Source organism: Lagenorhynchus albirostris, chromosome X (assembly GCF_949774975.1).
Source record: "Lagenorhynchus albirostris chromosome X, mLagAlb1.1, whole genome shotgun sequence".
NCBI classification, from domain to species: Eukaryota; Metazoa; Chordata; class Mammalia; order Artiodactyla; family Delphinidae; genus Lagenorhynchus; species Lagenorhynchus albirostris.
In genome coordinates, this window is record NC_083116.1 from 48,306,266 (window position 1) to 48,325,395 (window position 19,130).

Below are 19,130 nucleotides of genomic sequence, written 5' to 3' on the forward strand. Positions count from 1 at the left end.
AACAGCGGGTGAATGTAAAGAGAAAGAGGGCAAAAGGGGGGAAGCATCATCCCTGTCCATGACGCAGGCACATTCTGATACTGCATCTCCAATGTCGGCAACAGCATTTGCGGTGGAAGGCCAAGAATGAGAATGTGTTCCTGCGTTACCACAAACTATGTAGGAACAAAGTTGTGGACCGTATGCCCCCAGCTAAAGAAATCTTACATCCAACTTGCAGAGTGGCCCAGAGAATTCTCAGAATGACTAAACAAGCAAATATTCAGCCAGCTGCCAGAGAATATTCTCTTCCAGAAGAAGCAAGAATGTGCAGGATAAACACCAGGTTTTCTTGCATGAATTGCTGTCGAATGAATATCAGAGATGAAACTGATTTTCATGTAAAGATTGTAAGAAATGCCGTGGTAAGGCAGAGTGGACGTTACTTAAGGAAAATTTTCAGGATGCGTTTAAGCAGGTCTAAGAGTATTAAAACTTCAATGTGATATAATCTAAAATATACAACAAAGTAGTGAATGTAACAAAAAAGAAGTAGACTCAGATTTAGAGAGTAAACTAGTGGTTATCAGTGGGGAGAGGGAAGGGGGAGGAGGGGCAAGATAGGAGTAGAGGATTAAGAGGTACAAATTGTTATGTATCAAATAAGCTACAAGGATATATTGTACAACACGGGGAATATAGCCAATAGTTTATAATAACTATAATGGAGTACGACCATTAATTTTTTTTTAAATTGTGACTCACTATATTGTACACCTGTAACTTACATAATATTGTACAGCAACTATACTTCAATAAAAATTGAAAAAAACTTCAATGTGAGATAAAAGTCCATGTCTCTAGACTGTATCAGAAGGAAGGCCTTTCTAGACACATCCCCTCTTTTTTCCCCTGGTGTTTATACAAATGGCCACATGAAATTCAGCAAACTTATCAACAGGTCCTTTACTCAGGAAAACCCAGAATTGCCTAATCCCTCTGTGTCAAGAAAAGGGTTCTGACGGATAGCAATGCCACATGATCCACATTTACATCGAGTTGTCCTTAGAAGGAAAGGAGATAGTGAAATGCAGTGAAGGAATCTGGTTGAATCATTGGAATAAACCCACCTAGATTATCAATACGATCAGATCATTCAACTTCAGTTCTTTTAGCAAAAATTTTCCCTAATCATGTCTCCTATTTTCCCTATTATATTTGTATATTCATGGAACAGTTAATATTTAAGCAATCAGGAATGCTCCAGTGCATATACCAAAACAACTACTACTGCATGCCAGTCTTGGTACAGCACGTGAATTCTAATGTTTGTCTCCTTTATTTAAACAAAATTAAGTTCTGTGCTCTCTGCCAAGGGTTGTTTACAAATTATTGCTTTCTTCAACACCACCACATGCTGCAATAACATTGAGAAAGATAATGTATTTTTAAGGATTGCAATTACCATAAAGACATTAGCTTTACAGCGGAGACCAGACAGGTTTCATACACGCTTTCCTGGCTTTATTTCTAACTCTCACCCAAAATGCTTTTCTGGGTACTACATGACCAGGGCTGACGCTAATTCAGCCAAATGTAATCTAGGGTAGAAAGATGTCTTAATTCTTTATGTAGGCCTGACTGTCCCGTTTTTATGGTCTTGATTTCGGTATTAAGTGGTATTTCTTATAAAAAGGGAACAGATGATATCAACTGTGTAAAAATCAAGGAGTATAAGAGTTTTACACTTGTTAGCATAATTTATGGCAGCAATCTGTGAAAGGAGGGCTTAAACTTGAAACCATGACAACATGAAAATGGCATAAGGATTCATCTCAATTGCACCTCCAGGCCCAGCAGGACAGTGGCGATGTGAGTTTCCCGGAGAGGCAAATTTTGCTTTCCTGTTCTTCCTGCTTCACCTCTCACCATTTCCCCTTCTAGCCCTACTTACGCATTCAGGGAGAATATCCTGCATATGCGTTAGCCTGAAGTAGCCAGCACCAGTGGCAACTCAACAACCATTTTGTCCTTATTTGAGGAAAGGCCAGAAAGACTTAATGAATTATGTCTATACTTTAAAAAGAAAATCTGGTCTGGCACTTTCAACGGCTCTTAGTTAATCAACTGCCTATAGGAGGCTTACCAAATAGAAGTTCTTCTGAGAATGGTTTCAACAAAATCAAGTTATTCTAAATCGGTATAGAAATAGTTTACAAGCATGAACATCCCTAAGGTCTTCAGTGGTTTCTCTCAGAAATGGTTTAAACATTTAACTAAAACTTGTGACCATTATTGTCATGAGGATTTTACTTAACAAAACTGTTTTATATGCATGAGGTTTGAGAGTGGGTGGAAGAGTTTTTTTTTTTTTTTTTTCTGTACATAGCTTTAAAGATTATCACCACCACCAACTGGGTGTATAGAATTGATCTTGCTATCTATATACAGTGTAAATAAATGACATTTGGAGGTGCAACACTAGTGGTTTTAGCTATTTAAGAACAACCTTTAATAAGGCCCAAGATATGTTATTTTGCTAAAGTATAATTAGAATCTGGCATAATTAGAATCTGAGGAGCGGCTACTTAGGGGTGAGTTACATAATTAGCTATGTCCATTCATTTGTTTTCATGACTGTATATTATTCCACCACATGAAAATAATTAATTTTAGTTACAGTCCCGTGTTGACCATTTCCATTATCTAGTTTCCTTTTTTCGGGGGGTGGGGGAGTCATTATTACTGATATTCTTATAGATAATGGTGCCGTGAACATTCTTTTATTATAGTAAAATACACATAAAATAAAATTTACCATTTTAAGCATTTTTAAGTATACAGCAAAGTGGTGTTAAGTACATTCAACACTGTGTGCAACCATCACCACTGTCCATCTCCAGAACTTTTTCCCATACTGAAACTGTACCCATTAAACAGTAATTCCCCATCCCCCTCTCCCCTCCCCACCCCCTAGCAACCACTACTCTACTTTCTGTCTCTATTAATTTGTCTATTCTAGGTACCTCAATTAAGTGGAATTATCAATATTTGTCCTCATGTGTCTGGCTTATTACACTTAGCATAATGTCTTCAAGGTTCATCCATGCTGTAGGATATACCAGAATTTCCTTCTTTTTAAAGGCTGAATAATATCCCTTTGTATGTATATACCACATTTTGCTCATCCATTCATCTGTCAGTGGACACTTAGGTTGCTCACACCTTTGGCTATTGTGAATATAATGCTGCCATGAATACTGGTATACAAATATGTGTTCAAGTCTCTGCTTTCAATTCTTTTACGTGTATATCCAGAAGTGGAATGCTGCATCATACAGTAATAACATGTTTAATTTTTTGAGTAACTACCATACTATTTTCCACAGGGGCTGGACCATTTAACATTCACACAAGTCAATCCACAAGGGTGCCAATTTCTCCATTTCCTCTCTAACACTTTTGTTTTCTGTTTTTTTAGATAATAGCCATCCTAATGGATATGAAGTGGTATCTCATTGTGGTTTTGATTCACATTTCCCTAATGATTAGTGATGTTGAACATATTTTCATGTGCTCATTGGCCATCTTCTTTAGAAAAATGTCTTAAAATCTTTTGCTCATTTTTGAGTTAGGTTGCTTGTGTTTTGTTGTTGTTGTTGTTCAGTTGTAGGAGTTCTTTATGTATTTTGGATATTAATCCTTTATCAGATATGTGATTTACAAATACTTTCTCCCATTCTATGGGTTGTCTTTTTACTCTATTGATAATGATTATTTCTTTACATGTCTACAGAGTGATTATTCTTGTACATGTCTCCAGAGTCCTTATGTAAGCGCTTATCTAGAGAATATACTAGGAGTTGCATTTCTGGTTATTGTATCTTCAGCATTTCTAAATTTTACCAAATTGTTTTCCAAAATAGAGGTACCAAGTTACATTCTCACCAGTAGTTCCCCTTGACACATATTCTTAGTCATACTTGATATTATCAGAATTTTTAAAATTTTGCCCATCTCACAGGTATGAAATGATATGTCCTTATGGTTTAATTGTAGGTGTGAATACAAAATGGTACAGGCATTTTGGAAAACAGTATCTTTTAAAATTAAACCTTACTTTCCATAAGACACAGCACTCCCAGTCCTAGGTATTTACCCAAGATAAAAGAAATTTATGTCCTGTACATGAATATTAAGAGCAGCATTATTTGTAATAGACACAAAGTAGAAACAACCCAAATGTCCATCAACTGATGAATAAAAATGTGGTATATGCATACAGTGGAATATTATTCAGTAATAAAAATGAACTACTGATATATGCCACAATACTATGCTGAGTGAAAGCCACACCAAATACAAAGTAACACAAAAGACTACATTATTGGATGATCTCATTCATATGAAATTCTAGAAAAAGGTAAAACTATAGTGACCGAAAGCAAATAAGAGGTTGCCTGGAGCTGGGATTGGGGATTGACTGCAAAGGGGCATGAAGAACTACAGGTTGATAGAACCGTTTCGTGCCTTGATTGCAGTATATACAAATAACAAATTTAATCAGACTGTATACTTAAAAATGAGTCAATTTGACTGTATGTCAATTATATTTTAGTTAAGTTACTTTAAAAAATTACAGGTTAAGTTCAAATCTCTCTTGATTGTGAACATATTTTACTTCTGAAATAATTAACACAACAAACAAACAAAAGACCTAGGGAGATGCTTTCAGAAATTGACAAGTACCCAGGCCTTTCTCTATATTTCTCGTATATTTCATGAAAGCTGAAACTTGTAAACATGAAAAGATTTGAATGAACCAGGCTGTGGCTGATGAAAAATCCTTGGAATCATACATCAGCATCTCTCCCCGAATCTTTCAATAGCTTACAACGCTTTTCAACTTCCTTCAGCACAGGTTTCCAAAGTAAAATATTCTGTTTCGATATAAGTATCTAATAAGGAGTTTGCAATTAACATATACACACTACTATATATAAAATAGACAACCGACAAGGACCTACTGTATAGCAGGGGTCCCCAACCCCCGGGCCACAAACTGGTACGGGTCTTTGGCCTGTTAGGAACCGGGCCGCACAGCAGGAGATGAGCAGCGGGCTGGCCAGCAAGCAAAGCTTCATCTGCCGCTCCCCAGGGCTCCCTGTCGCTTGCATTACCCCCCGAACCATCCCCCTCACCCCGCCCCCAGTCCGTGGAAAAACTGTCTTCCACGAAACTGGTCCCTGGTGCCAAAAAGTTTGGGGCTGGTGCTATATAGCACAGCGAACTATACTCAGTATTCTGTAATAATATATATGGGAAAAGAATATGAAAAAGAATATATAAACATATATGTATAACTGAATCACTCTTCTGTACACCTGAAACTAATACAACATTGTAAATCAACTATATTTCAATAAAAATTTTAAAAAAGTATCTAGTTATTTGCTTGTATTTTAAGATTCAGTTCCTTTTTCTAAATAGTGAACTTCTGAATAGCTTATATTTCCTCATACTAAGTTGCTTGGATTCCAAAGAGTGATCCCTCACACAGAGCATTAAACAGTGACTTTCTTCATTCTTATTTAATTTATCTGAAAAATCTCAGGACATTCTCTTGTTAAAAGAAATATTACTTGATTTTTTTTTGTCCAATTAGCGAATAAGGAAGGGTAGAGACACATAACAGTCATACAGTGGTACCATTATATTAATGTTTTTGAACAGGTACTGATTAATTTTGTCCAAAATTTTAAAAATAATAAGACCTAATTATAGAAAGCAGGTAGAAACTTATGAAAAGCAGTTTTAAAGATACTCTTACTGTACCATAAAAGGCAACAGATATTCTGAGAATGCAGATTTAAAAAAAAAAAAAAAGATGAAAAAAATGAATGGCAAGTCTGTGTGCTCGTCCCCATGACAGAAGTCAGGAAAAGCAAGATCTAAGCTTTGGTTTGTGGGAGAGAAGTAAAGCACATGTTGTAAGTAAGGCTGGTATTGTGCTTTTCCTTTCTAAAGAAGAGGGGGGCAGCTTTATAGTATGGGCTATCATATAAATAACAGAGTACTTTGTTATTTTGTAGTTAGTTAACCAGTATTTATAACAACGTAGATTATTTTTCATGTGTGCTATTATATAAAAGCCATCTCCCCCCTGCTCTCCACCCCATTTTTCCCTATTTTCCTCCCTGTCTCTTGTTTTAGTATTACAATGTTCTGTATTTGGCAACTAGCTCATCAGGCCCTCAAGGACTAAAGACATATGTTTTTGTTTTTGTTTTCTGCGGTACGTGGGCCTCTCACTGCCGTGACCTCTCCCGCCGCGGAGCACAGGCTCTGGACGCACAGGCCCAGCGGCCATGGCCCACTGGCCAAGCCGCTCCGCAGCACATGGGACCCTCCCGGACTGGGGCACGAACCTGCGTCCCCTGCATCGGCAGGCGGACTCTCAACCACTGCGCCACCAGGGAAGCCTGAGACATATGTTTTATTTCTCTTTATCCCTGCAAAGCATCTAGCACAAGGCTCCACAGAAAATAATCAATAAATGTGGCCAACTTGCTGCCCAAATACTAGCTAAAATGTATTTATATGTATATAAATACTTCTTAGATTCCCTAAAATTATTAGGGATAATTGGATGTTCAGAGTTTTATTTGAATATTAACTGCTTATAAACCCCCTTCCATGGTCATCAGCCCTCCTTCTTAAAGTTCTGCCATGCCTTCATTAGTATGGTTTCATTGGACAGGAAAATCAGTTTGTAAGATAATCACTCACATTCAGTCACAGTAGCCACATTGTTTTGAACAACAGTCTCATACAGGGTCGAAATCCCCTTTGAACAAAGCTTTTATAGAGTAAAAAGGCATTTGTCTTCAAGCTTCCTAATTATATTCACTAAATGCTGTTCATGTTGTCAACTTTCCCCCACTGTGAGAATTACAAAATCAGTCATAAGATTAAACTCAGAAAATGACTAAAGCAATTCACAGAATACTAAGCCAGCTGGGTTCATTTAAATCCTCTATGGAAACAGTCTTTGTGGTGAACCTAGCAAGACCTACAGCTAGTCCCATAAATCATCATTTTTTTGGTCTGCTCCAGTGCTGAAATTATTTATTGCCACTCCTGATATATGGGAGACTCATCAAGAACCAGAAAAAAAGCTTTTTTATAAACTAGAGAATTATTCATCTCTGCCAGCCATACTATCCAATAGAACAGTTAACTATATCCATTATTGTTTAGTCACAATGACTTCAATGAGTATCTTTATGGCACAGTATTAAGTTGACTGTGTTTTTCATATCAATGTAAGAAGATAAAATGTTAAAAATGAAATAAAATACAGATGTATTCATTGTTTTTGTTTCCTTGAAATGAGTCTGTATTTAATGAGTCATAAACAAAGCCATACATGAGTCCCCTACTGGAAACAAATTATACCCCTCACTATAGTTCTCTATACAAATATATATTGTTGGCTTTTTAAATAATTATTATTGGCAGAAGATAAGGAGCATAATATGGCAACTCATACTTTGCATTTTTAAAAGCTCTTTACAAGTTTGTCAATTTACATGTAAGAAGTATTTAACTCAATCTTATTTCTCTCTGATCATCCAATTCTGAAAACCATTGCTGAAACTTTCTCACTCCTTCATTCTCTCTCTTATTTTGTCTCTCAATCTCTCTCTCCCACTCTCATTCTCTCTCTCTACACACACACACACACACACACACACACACACACACACACACTTTTTGATTGGGTCTGGCTTTTAATTCCTTTTTCTCAGTCCTTCCCCTAACATAAAACTTTCAAAAATTGGAATCTCTTCCATATCAAAAAGATCATGTGTTTGCATAGGGGAGTACAGTAACTAGGCATAACTAGTCCACAAGGCAAGTGTGTATGTATGTACAATATATATTCATGTTACCCCTCATATCAAGTTATCTAGACTAATGGAAGGCAGATTTAACTGTAACACAGAGGAGTTAAAACCAGGGCTAGCAGCATAGGCATCACAATATTAAGAATTACAGTTAAGAGTCTTGGGTGTGTGTGTGTGTGTGTGTGTGTGTGTGTGTGTGTGTGTGTATGTGTTTAGAGGACAGAACATTTTCACATATATAAGTAAAATAGAAAAAAATACTGAGAGGGAAAAAAAATGTTTCCAAAGCAGCCTGTATTGACAAGGAATACTAATCAAGTCTGTATCAGACAAATTACATTTATAAACTACTGTTCTCCAGAGAATTTAATAAACTGAAAATTGGGGGAATATATGTGATAATATCTAAACAGATGCAATCAAATTCTGAGAAAACAAACAAGTGTTACATTTAAAGTATTAGCTGACTAATTTGTAGCAATGAAGGTAAATTAATGAATATTTCAACTTAGAGAAAAATCTTTAAATAAGCTCATGGAAACTCTGTATTTTTAGAGGGAAGCAGGAAAATAAATGTGTGAGTCTGTTTCTTTTCATCAGAGCTCAAGATTTCAAAAAAGGTATTCTCATAGACATATATTTCATAACTATACCAATTTGAAGTACATCTACAAAATAGGTTAATCCCTGTGCCTAACATGATCATATAGTTTTACCCCTGCTGATATAGCAGTCAGTCTTTTCTCCCATCTCAATTCTGTAACATAGGCTACAGAGAATAAGAAAGATACAATGCATCTCCACATTAACATAAATCTGGAAAATGTTGTGACCATTTGGAATAATTGAGATATCTATCTTAGAAGAAAGCACCTCTAAAGACAGAAACACACACTACCTTCATCAAGTTTTCTTTCTACTTAAGGAGTCAATCTGTATGTGCAGACCACTATAGTATAGGGATATAAAGAGACTAGGTACCTTACATCTTAGAAGTGGAAAAAAAACTGATTTTCAAACTGAAGGACAATCTTCAAAGCATTTGGTAGCGTATTCACGGGATTACAAAATTAGGGAGACGGGCTCACATGTCCCCAACTCTTAGAGGGCTGTATTTTTAAAAAGAGAACCTCAGAAGTAGCCTGTGTTTCCCTCAGATTTTTAAATGGCATGAAGGACACTGGAGGTGAGGACTCTGGATTGGATTTCTGAGCTGGTATCCACACATCTTGATTACTGGAGAAATGAGATGACTGAAGCAATCTTTCAGTATTACCATTTGCCCATGTGCACAAGTCCACATGCACTGATTAATAATATGTGCTTGAGGACATATAATTAATAACATATGGGAATTAAAAGAACTTATGGAGAATTGTTTCTTTAAACAAATAAATTTAGAGTTCTTTAAATTTAAACATTTCTGCATTTACTGACTTAAGTAATATTAATGCTTGCTCTTTGAAAATCACAACTTTGGGTATACTGATTTTTGTGAAGAACTACAGGAAACAAAACCCTTGACAGTTATAAAAACTGAATCTAAAATGTCACCACTGACATAGTCACACAAGAGTTGAACATTCATCTTTTCAACACTGAATGGTTCTCAATGATGAGAACCCATTAAGCACAATACAATACAACACAAAGGATTTAAATAAAGGTCGACCATCAAATAAGCTGAACAAAGAAAACCATTTAACATTAAGAATGATATCCTGTCCTTATGTCATTCTATGGTGCTTAGTTATTTCAGAGGTCAACAATGGTGAATGTTCTTGCTTCAACTTAATATAATGAGGCACAGACAAAGCCTTAACTTGAGATGTTTGTGTCTATTGGTCATGAATTATGAACGAAAGATATGGTGTATCACTATTTTATGTGGTGACATTTTAAAATGCAAAGTAACATGAGTGACCACCTCTGTATTTTGCTGTAGCTTTAGATCTTATATCACTGATTATAACAGGTGAATCATAGAGATCACCAGCTGAAAACTCTGCTGCAAAGAGCCCACAGGAAGGAAGGCTAAAAGGACCCACAGGGAAAAAAAGGAAAGCTTGGTAAGAGGACCTAACATTCCATCCAACCCTGTTCTTGACAGAGAATCTAATCTTCCCTTACACAGAATTGTTCCAGGACAAATTATCTCCCTCAAAGCAATTTTCTTCCTAGCAAATTATCAATCACATCTCCCCCAAATCCAAATAATGCCATACACCGTCTTATAGGAAAAAGCATATTTGAGTGAAGCAAAAGAGATCATCAAATTCTAAAAACTACCTTGAGCCACTGAAATAATTTGAGTCCCAGGAAAAGTGGGATTCTAACTTTGCCTCCAATACTGAGTGATCCTGGGTAAGCCATGTCTCTGGAGAACAGATGTTCATTTGTAGAAAATATGTATTGAGAAGAGCAGCCAACCCTGCCTCCACAAAACTGATATGGTCTGAGAGCCTGTACATACAAAGCAAGTGATTGCTCTATAATTATGCAGATTATTAGGTGTTATTTTATTACAAATATATAGGTTCCATTACCCGGATACATTAAAATCTATTAGAGGAAGACAAACTTTCTATTAATATTCCTCCAATGACTTCTAGTTCAATTTGAATAATAAAAAAGAGAGATTCTTCATTTTACAAGCTACTGGAGAGTCAAGAAAGTGCACCTGTGATTTTCCCCATTTTCAGTACTCTGTAAGGGGCAGAGTTGGTTCTGTAATGCTTCCAGGAAATGAGCCACATATGACTAAACCTTCTGTTACAATTTAGCGAGAGGCAGTGTGTTGCAAGGTGTTGGACACAGAAAACCTAGATTTAGGCCCAAACTTGGACATTTACTAGCTTTCTGATCTTGAAAAAAATTGCATAACCTCACTGGGTTTTAGTTTTCTAATTTGCAACATGGCGTTAATAATAATAAACCTCTCTGAATCACAAGGGATACATCTAAACTGTAAAAGCAAAGGCAACCAAGTGTGTAGACTAGTGACCAGGATTTATTGACCTTTGCTAAGGTGCCTTTCAGTATATTCTACAGTGGTTATTTTCAACAATATCTTTGGTTTTAAATTAATAGTCCCATATTTATTTATTAACCCATATTTGGGGGTGAATTTTTGGTTTATATTGATAGCAAATAATACATTTTTATGTTTTTACAACTAAACCATAGCATAGTGTTACACTTACATATTTAATACTTTCACTGGTAAAAATATACACTCTATATCTGTGAGACACTAAATTCACTTAAAAAAATGCTAATACTTATGTTGAACACTCACAACAAATCCTTTTATTTAATCAAATTGCCTACCTTTCATTCAATAGTAATCTATTGAGGGCTTCCTATACAATAGACACTGGAGATAAAACGTAGAATAAAATAATAACCACCCTCCATGAGTTCTGAGTCTTTAGAGAGAAAGAGAGATAAAATAATTAAAGTGCAGTGTGAACAGTCCTACAATGATTATACTCACAGTGTGTAGTGGTAACCAGAGAAGTAGAGCTAAAGGGTAAAAACCAGATGAAGAAGAGTAGCAAAGGACATTATAAAAATGCAAAAGGCAAGCTGTTCCAGTTAAATGTTTTTAAAAAAAGGGTGAGAGAGAGAAAGAGAGAAAGCGTAATCAGGAGGCCAAGACTCTACCTCTAGTTTCATAACTAAAGTGACCAACTGTCCCAGTTTACCTAGGACTGTCCCAATTTTAGTAGTGAAAGTCCTGAATCCCAGGGAAGCTCTTAGTCCTGGGTAAACCAAAACAGTTGGTCGCTATATCCAGCTTTATGAACCTGACTGTCACCTAGTAAGAAGGTGGCTGTCTGCAATTCAGAAAGTAAGTCCTTACCATATACCAACCAGGCTAGCATCTTGATCTTGAACTTCCAATCTCCAAGACTATGAGAAAATAAATTTCTGTTTTTTTTTGTTTTTTATGACTTATGTTTTTTTTTTTAACATCTTTATTGGAGTATAATTGCTTTACAATGGTGTATTAGTAAATTTCTGTTGTTTAAGCCACCCAGCCTACAGTATTATTTTATGGCAGCACAAGCTGACCAACACACCAACCAAAGTATTTCACTTCTCTAATGGTCAGTTTTCTCATCTGCAGGCTGAAGGGGCTAGATTAGATACTTTCTAATGTTGAGGTTCTAAGTTTAGATAGAGATAATCCACATCATTTCAGCTAAAAACTATTAGATACTGTAAAATTTTTAGAATACTTAGATGTAACTTTTTGCTTAGATCTTTTATAGATTTTCTCTTGAATTACAAATTTCTAAATTGTGCTTCCATAGACAGCAGTCATTTTCCTTACAAATCACATTTTCTGGTACATTATATTTCACACTGAAACTGAACCTAATTCACTCTACATCTTACAACTTCTCTAGGGGAGATAGATGCCTTCTTTTGTATATTTGGGGAGATATTTGTAATACTCTGCCACTAATACCATGTGATGACCTCTAGGAAATAAGGCCTTTATGTTACATTCACTTTATATAAATGATGAATCTTAGAAAAAAGTAGCAAAATTACATTACTCTACTAACCCTACTAAATTAAAGTTAGATATCTAAAATTTTCTCCACAGTAAAACTAAATGTTTTCTTCAGGTTCTTTGTATGCCATATTTAACATCTGTACAAAAACACATCATTATACCATATCATAATTTGTTATGTCTCTCTGTCCAACTAGAATGACTGGAAAGTCACAGTATGGGTGAAGGAGATATTAACTCAAGGCAGAAAAACAAAGGTTTTTGGCCTTCATAAGTTATAAAATGGGCTGTGAGTGATTTTCAAAAAAAAAAAAAAAGTTACAGAGGCAAGATACTGAAGCTAGGGCTTCCCTGGTGGCGCAGTGGTTGGGAGTCTGCCTGCCGATGCAGGGGACACGGGTTCGTGCCCCGGTCTGGGAAGATCCCACATGCCGCGGAGCGGCTGGGCCCATGAGCCATGGCCACTGAGCCTGCGCATCCGGAGCCTGTGCTCCACAACGACGGGAGAGGCCACAACAGTGAGAGGCTCGCGTACCGCCAAAAAAAAAAAAAAAAAAAGATACTGAAGCTAGTATACAAATTACTCAAAATCTTCTCACAACCTGCCTACCAATGTTATTTGTTTCCAACATACACCCAATATTCCAGGCAGTGTAGTTTTCTAATTCATCTTCAAACACATCATGATTATTCCTAGTCATATACCACCATTAAAAAGAACTACTACCATTTTTAACACTATAATTCTTCAAAGTACTGTGACAAAGATCGTTTTATTTGACCCTGAAAACAACCCTATGAAAATAAAAAAGGGTCACTGTATATTTCCTCATGTATAGATGAGGAAACAGGTTTGGAGAGAGTAAGTGACTTGGCCATAAAAATTTAGCTAGTGATGGGCAAAATGGAAGCTAAAATGTAAGTTCTAAGGCCAGTGTTCTCCCATCTTGTAAGGTTATGGCTTCTTCCCTTCGTATAACTTAATTATACCTATCCTTCAAGATCCTTCTGTTCTAATTTATGAGTACCACTCACCGCCACGCCCATCACCAAAAATTCCTCCCTCCTGAAGTCCTGCTAATCTGAAAGTAATCTCAATGGCCATTAATTTTTATATTCATTGCTAGAAGTATATTGTGACATTACATAATATTCTGTATGTATATTTCCTGGCTACTCAACTGTATCACAAGCTCCTTGAGCTTTCTGTGTGTCTTCTGTAATGTTTGTATCCCCTGGTATACCGACCATCTGTTTTGTTTTGCCTTTGTTTGTTCAGGCCTGGCTTTTATCCCTTCATCTGCCCCTAACCTTCGGTATCCTCATCCTTGGTAACAGCCTCCTTTAGGGCATGACCAATCATCCATCACAGTAGTCTTGGTAGCACTGTCAATCAAGGTTCTTTGCCCTCCCTTGGACAAAGGGTATTCTGATAATCTACGCCAGGCCAATTGGTCTCTCTTTCTAATTAGAATTTGAATCAAATACAAGGAAAGGAGGAAGAAAATGGAATATACCCCAGAGGCAACTTCCTGGAAAGACTTTCCATTCATTCCTGCTCTCTGCATTCTCAAAGCTGACATAGTTGCTATTCTTTCAAAGGCCAAGTTCTTCAGCCTTTCCTCAGTTTCTGGCTGAGCTCCTTATAAATTCTACTTTTTGCTTAAATCAGGCAGAGTCACTTTCTGTTGCTTGCAAACAAAGATCCTTATCTGATATACCCACAAAGCTTAGTGCCTAGGGAGTGCTAAGTATTTTTAAATGTTTCATTCTTATGTAGATTATATGTTATTACACACTGAAAACATAAACAACAAATGGCCCTGAAGTACAACACTGCTATTGGTTAGAATTTTAATAACCAACAGGCAAGCAGGGGCCAAGCTAACATTGGAAACTCATCTGCATAGAAATGATTTTTATTACAGTTCAGCACCCTGGACTGGTGACTCACAAAGTGATAATACACTGCTGCAAATGAACAAAGTATTTTGTGGTGAGGGTAGTACTTATAGTAATGGTACCCTTTAGTGATATTTGACATTTAAGTTAACCCGTCTGTTTTCCTTTTCTTCCCAAATATTATAGGAGCTAATTGTGACCATCTGAATTTTTAATATTACTTTACTACAAGAAACATCTGATAAGTTTAACTGCTTATGTTGTGGTTCCTTTTTAACTAGGTGAATATTTTAACATAATCTATAGCTTCATGTGAAAAGCAGTAGATTACAGTTTTAAATTCACTGAGAAAAGAAATTATCATTAGAATATTAATTAGATAAATGGTATCATTTTCAAAGCATAATCAGTGCCCTGCAAAGAAAGTTCTCTCTGCTATTTTTTTTAACAGCAACAACAACAACAACAAAAAACAAACACTGAGAGAAATCAACCAAGTAATCTTTTACAACATAACTGGAATTTAACACCAATTCTAGCTAATCATACATCAGTAGTTAACTCAGTTTCGAACAGTTTATAAACCTAAGCTAACTATTTCTATGTACTTCAGTAAATTTCTGTCATTTTAGACATTTACATCTACTCAGAATCGTTTGTATTCCAGGAGCATCCTTTTAATCCTAGATATTGTGGGAATATCATACATCTATATGATATTTCTTTCTTAATGACAAGTATTTCCCTGAAGATAAAAATCCTACTGAAAAGTGGGAGAGGGCAGAAGATTTTTAAACATTCACTTCTTTCTCTTTTAGAAGATCTATTACTACATGCTAGTATTTCCCATAAGATTATTTTTTATTTTATTTGAAGTTGGCAAAAATCTTTGTGCTGAATCCTTTGAGCATACCTCTAAGTGATAGATGTCAGACCTGCGCTGTGTGGAAGAACTTTTATTTGACAGGTAGATGACAGGAAGAAGCCTCTCTCCAAAATACAAGATGCAACTGTACAATCCTTCTGTGAGATTAATATAATTTTTTGTTCCTATGTATAAATGACGTATTCATTCTTGCCTCAAAAATATCAGTTCATGTAATTAATTTGAATAGTGTGAAATTAAGACACTTAAAAAAGGTACATATTTGTTCAAATTAGGATAATTTGTTTTAAATGTCTTTTTTATATGAATTAAATGTGAAATAGGTAACAATACAAATTTCCAAATGATATTTTCTCTTAATTTATAATATTTTTGTAATCGCCAACCAAGAACACTTTAAGATTCACTCACTGTGCCTATAGTGTATACTCTAAACAAGTAGCATCTTGATAAAAGATGCTTTTACTAGTGTTGAGTATATGATGTGCAATAAAATGAAAAAGTCTTAAATATTTAGTTTATCCTACAGATTGGGGTGTAAGTTATTCTAATTTATTACAAGCATAGCCTTATTCTTGTTGGTATTATCGAATAATTGCACATGTCCCCTAATATCATAAGAAGAGGGACCAAAAATATTTTTTTGACAAAAATCTAGCATGCCAGACCATCTTCCCTATCTTCCTTGCTTTCTTTCCTTACACCCCTCAAAAATAAATCGGGAGTAAACAGATACAATTTCATTATGCATCCTAGTATCTACAAATGTTATTCTTTATGTCTGTCCGGGTGAGAACTACCAGGAGCAAATCATTTTTGATACATATTAAAATGCTAGTCCATGTACATGTAATGCACATCTATTTAATGCATGAAAAGAAAAGAAATTTATATCCATTCCTAGATTGGGGATTCTTGTAATAATATACTTCAAGAACTAACCAAAGTTTTGTAATGTTTTCAGAGGTGAAAGAAAAAAAAAAAAGTGAAACAACGCTGAGATGTCAAAGATACATCGCTTGTTTTCAGACTTATTTTTGTCTCCAGCTTTCTCACAGGCCTTCCCCTCAGAGTCTGTTCAGTTTTCTTGTGTAACAGACAGATCTTTTCCTTTAATAAGGTGGTTTGCGCTAACCTAGAAATGGACATATACCATCACTTTTGCACTTGTCTGTTTCTTTGTTTACTTTTCACAAGAATGAAAGCGTAATCAAAACAATAAAACGATTATCACTTGATTTTTAAAAAAACTTTTAGTTAATGCACTAGATACCTAGTATAAGTTTAATAACACAACACTATTCAACAATAAAGAGTATTATTTTCTTGGAGGAGAAAAAGCAAAGCATATTCAGAAGGCAATTTCTGGCTATCACCTCATTGAATTTAGCTCCTCAAATACTTTTTGGAGAGACATAAAGTAAGTTTGAAGGGACTGAAATACAAGATTGCATCTACTTTATAAAAGCAATTTTTTTTGGACCTAAAAACTCCAGAAAGATTTGATCAGCAAGAGCTGAGTAATATACTACAAAAGAATTTGCAGTCTTTGAGATTTTACTACAGTAAGGTTTTAAAATATCATTTATCTGTTTTAATTTAGATACAATTCACGTGCCATAAAATTCATCCTTTTAAAGGATACTTTTTTGGGCTTACGTACTATTGCTATTTAAAGTGACCCCTCTCGTAGATGAGATTATTGCTGTAAATTGGCATTATAAAATGTTATCTTACCTTACAGAGAAAGTTGATCTTAAAACCCAAAGACTGGGCATTTCTTGAGCCCGAGTTCATGTAGTTTCCAACCAAAAGAACTAACTCTAAAAGTCTGTTAAAGCTTTCACTTTTCTTCAGTTCTTCACAGGCCAGAGTTACTGCTATGATGCTTGGTTTGATGTTGTTTACGTGTTCCTCAAATGTGAGCTTGAAAAGAATGCTATTGAGACGAGGACGCAACATTTTCACTGAGCTCATCTGTAAGATAAGGAATGCTGTATAAGAATATATATATAAAGCCCGTTATTTTTCTCTCTAGTGGGGATCATTTTAGAGACAATACTGTAAAACTTCTGAATAAAATGAATTCTCTCTGGGTTTTAACAAATATTATTCTACTTTGTTTTAGATATTTCAAAGGAACATTATTTTCAAAGTTTAAAGAAATAGCTGTTCAGTTTTAAAGGAATAAATGAAATCATCCTTACTGCATTAAGAAAATATTATTGAAGCTAAACAGTTGCTGTATGTTAACTGCATAATCATTAGTCATCAATAGCATTTAAACTGCCAAAAATCAGTCCCTGAGGCAAACTACGAAAATGTACAAACATGACATTGAGTTGAGTGAATAGTTGGGCCACATATAAAAAATGTACACGATGACAGAAAATGTAAGTGCAACCACATTTCCTAAAAAAAATTTACATATCAGTATGCTGTCTGAAACCAGAAGACTAGCTCTGATTGAGCATTTAATAATTTTAAACCTATGATTTCTATTAATAAAATGTATTAATTATTTATATATGCTCTAAAGAATTTCACCTACTTGGCAGAATGTTGATGTTAAATAATTAAGTTATGGTAAAATCACATGAACTTACTTTTAAGTACATTATTCAAGAATTCTATATTGGTTTTCTTCAAAACAGTTCAACTTAGGTTTTAATTAATTGTTTCATAGTATCGGTGCACATTCTCTATTCCCTTTGGTATAGCTCCTACGATAATAATTTCTTTTAGTCTTTAATTCCCCAAAACTCCAAGTCATTTCACTAGTTTTTATTCACCAAAGGAATTCTGGGAGACAGGTGAGGGGAGGGTAGACACATAAGTACATAAGCACACACACAATGAAATTATTAACAATCCTAATTACATTTATTCTTTTTACACATATAGCTTAGTTTTCTTTTTAAATACAAATGCCAGGCACAGTGTAGGCATGAGATATCTGTAGACAACATGAAAAGCATTTGACAGCATAAACAAGAGTCCTTAAGCTACAAAGAACCCTTCAAAAGCAGCAAAATGAGCTGCTGAATAGACCCTATCTGCTCTAATACAAAAGCAAAGCATAATTTATCATTCTAACTCTTTGAAATGAATTTTCACATTAACCATGGGTGTCTGCCTGTCCAAAAATTAACCTTTGCTGTCTGCTAATCCCCCATATGCTTTCATGCTTTTTATAGGCAGATTATGCTGGGAATATCCGCCTGTTACTATATCTACATAAGTCAGATCACTTATCAATAGCTTTTTTTTAATACGATCAGGGTAGTATTCAAAGCATCCTACTGGGACTTCCCTGGCAGCGCAGTGGATAAGACTCCGTACTCCCAATGCAGGGGCCCAGGTTCAATCCCTGGTTAGGCAACTAGATCCCACACGCATGTCGCAACTAAGAGTTCGCATGCCACAACTAAGGAGCTCTGGAGCTGCAACTAAGGAGTCCACCTGCCGCAACTAAGACTCGGTGCAACCAAATAAATAACTAAATAAAATCTTTAAAAAAAAAAAAAGCATCCTACTGTTTCTTCAGTACTCACATGGTAAGTATAAGACACACCATCTACTCACAAAAAGTGTCCAATATAACTCAAAACTCATAACACAATCACTTGAAAACTATAGCTAGCGATAGAACCAGCCCATGATTCTAAATGGATAAACAGAAATTAAGTGCTGGAGATGTTCACTGAAAGAAGAGAAAACTTTAAACTCTATGACTACAATGTTTAATGAAGGCTACACAGTAGAGGGGATACAAATGGATAAATAGATGAAAATTAAACAAGTAGAGAGAGAGAAAAAAAGCGAGCGAGCAAACACAAACGGGGACCAAAAGGAAGTTGTGAGAAAAGGTTTATAGGTTAGGAATATATGAGGTATATACCTAGGGGCAGAATTTAGATCAAAG

At 35.5% G+C, this 19,130-nt stretch overlaps 1 protein-coding gene across 2 annotated transcripts in view; it reads right to left on the minus strand.

Annotated features, from left to right (window-relative positions):
* The window catches only part of DIAPH2 (diaphanous related formin 2), a 786,790-nt gene that overhangs the window by 318,462 nt on the left and 449,198 nt on the right, over positions 1-19,130 (minus strand). For both annotated transcript variants that reach the window (XM_060138052.1, XM_060138051.1), the window contains one exon: positions 16,943-17,182. In XM_060138052.1, the coding sequence (XP_059994035.1) occupies positions 16,943-17,182 (240 nt within the window). The remainder of the gene's footprint in view (positions 1-16,942; positions 17,183-19,130) is intronic.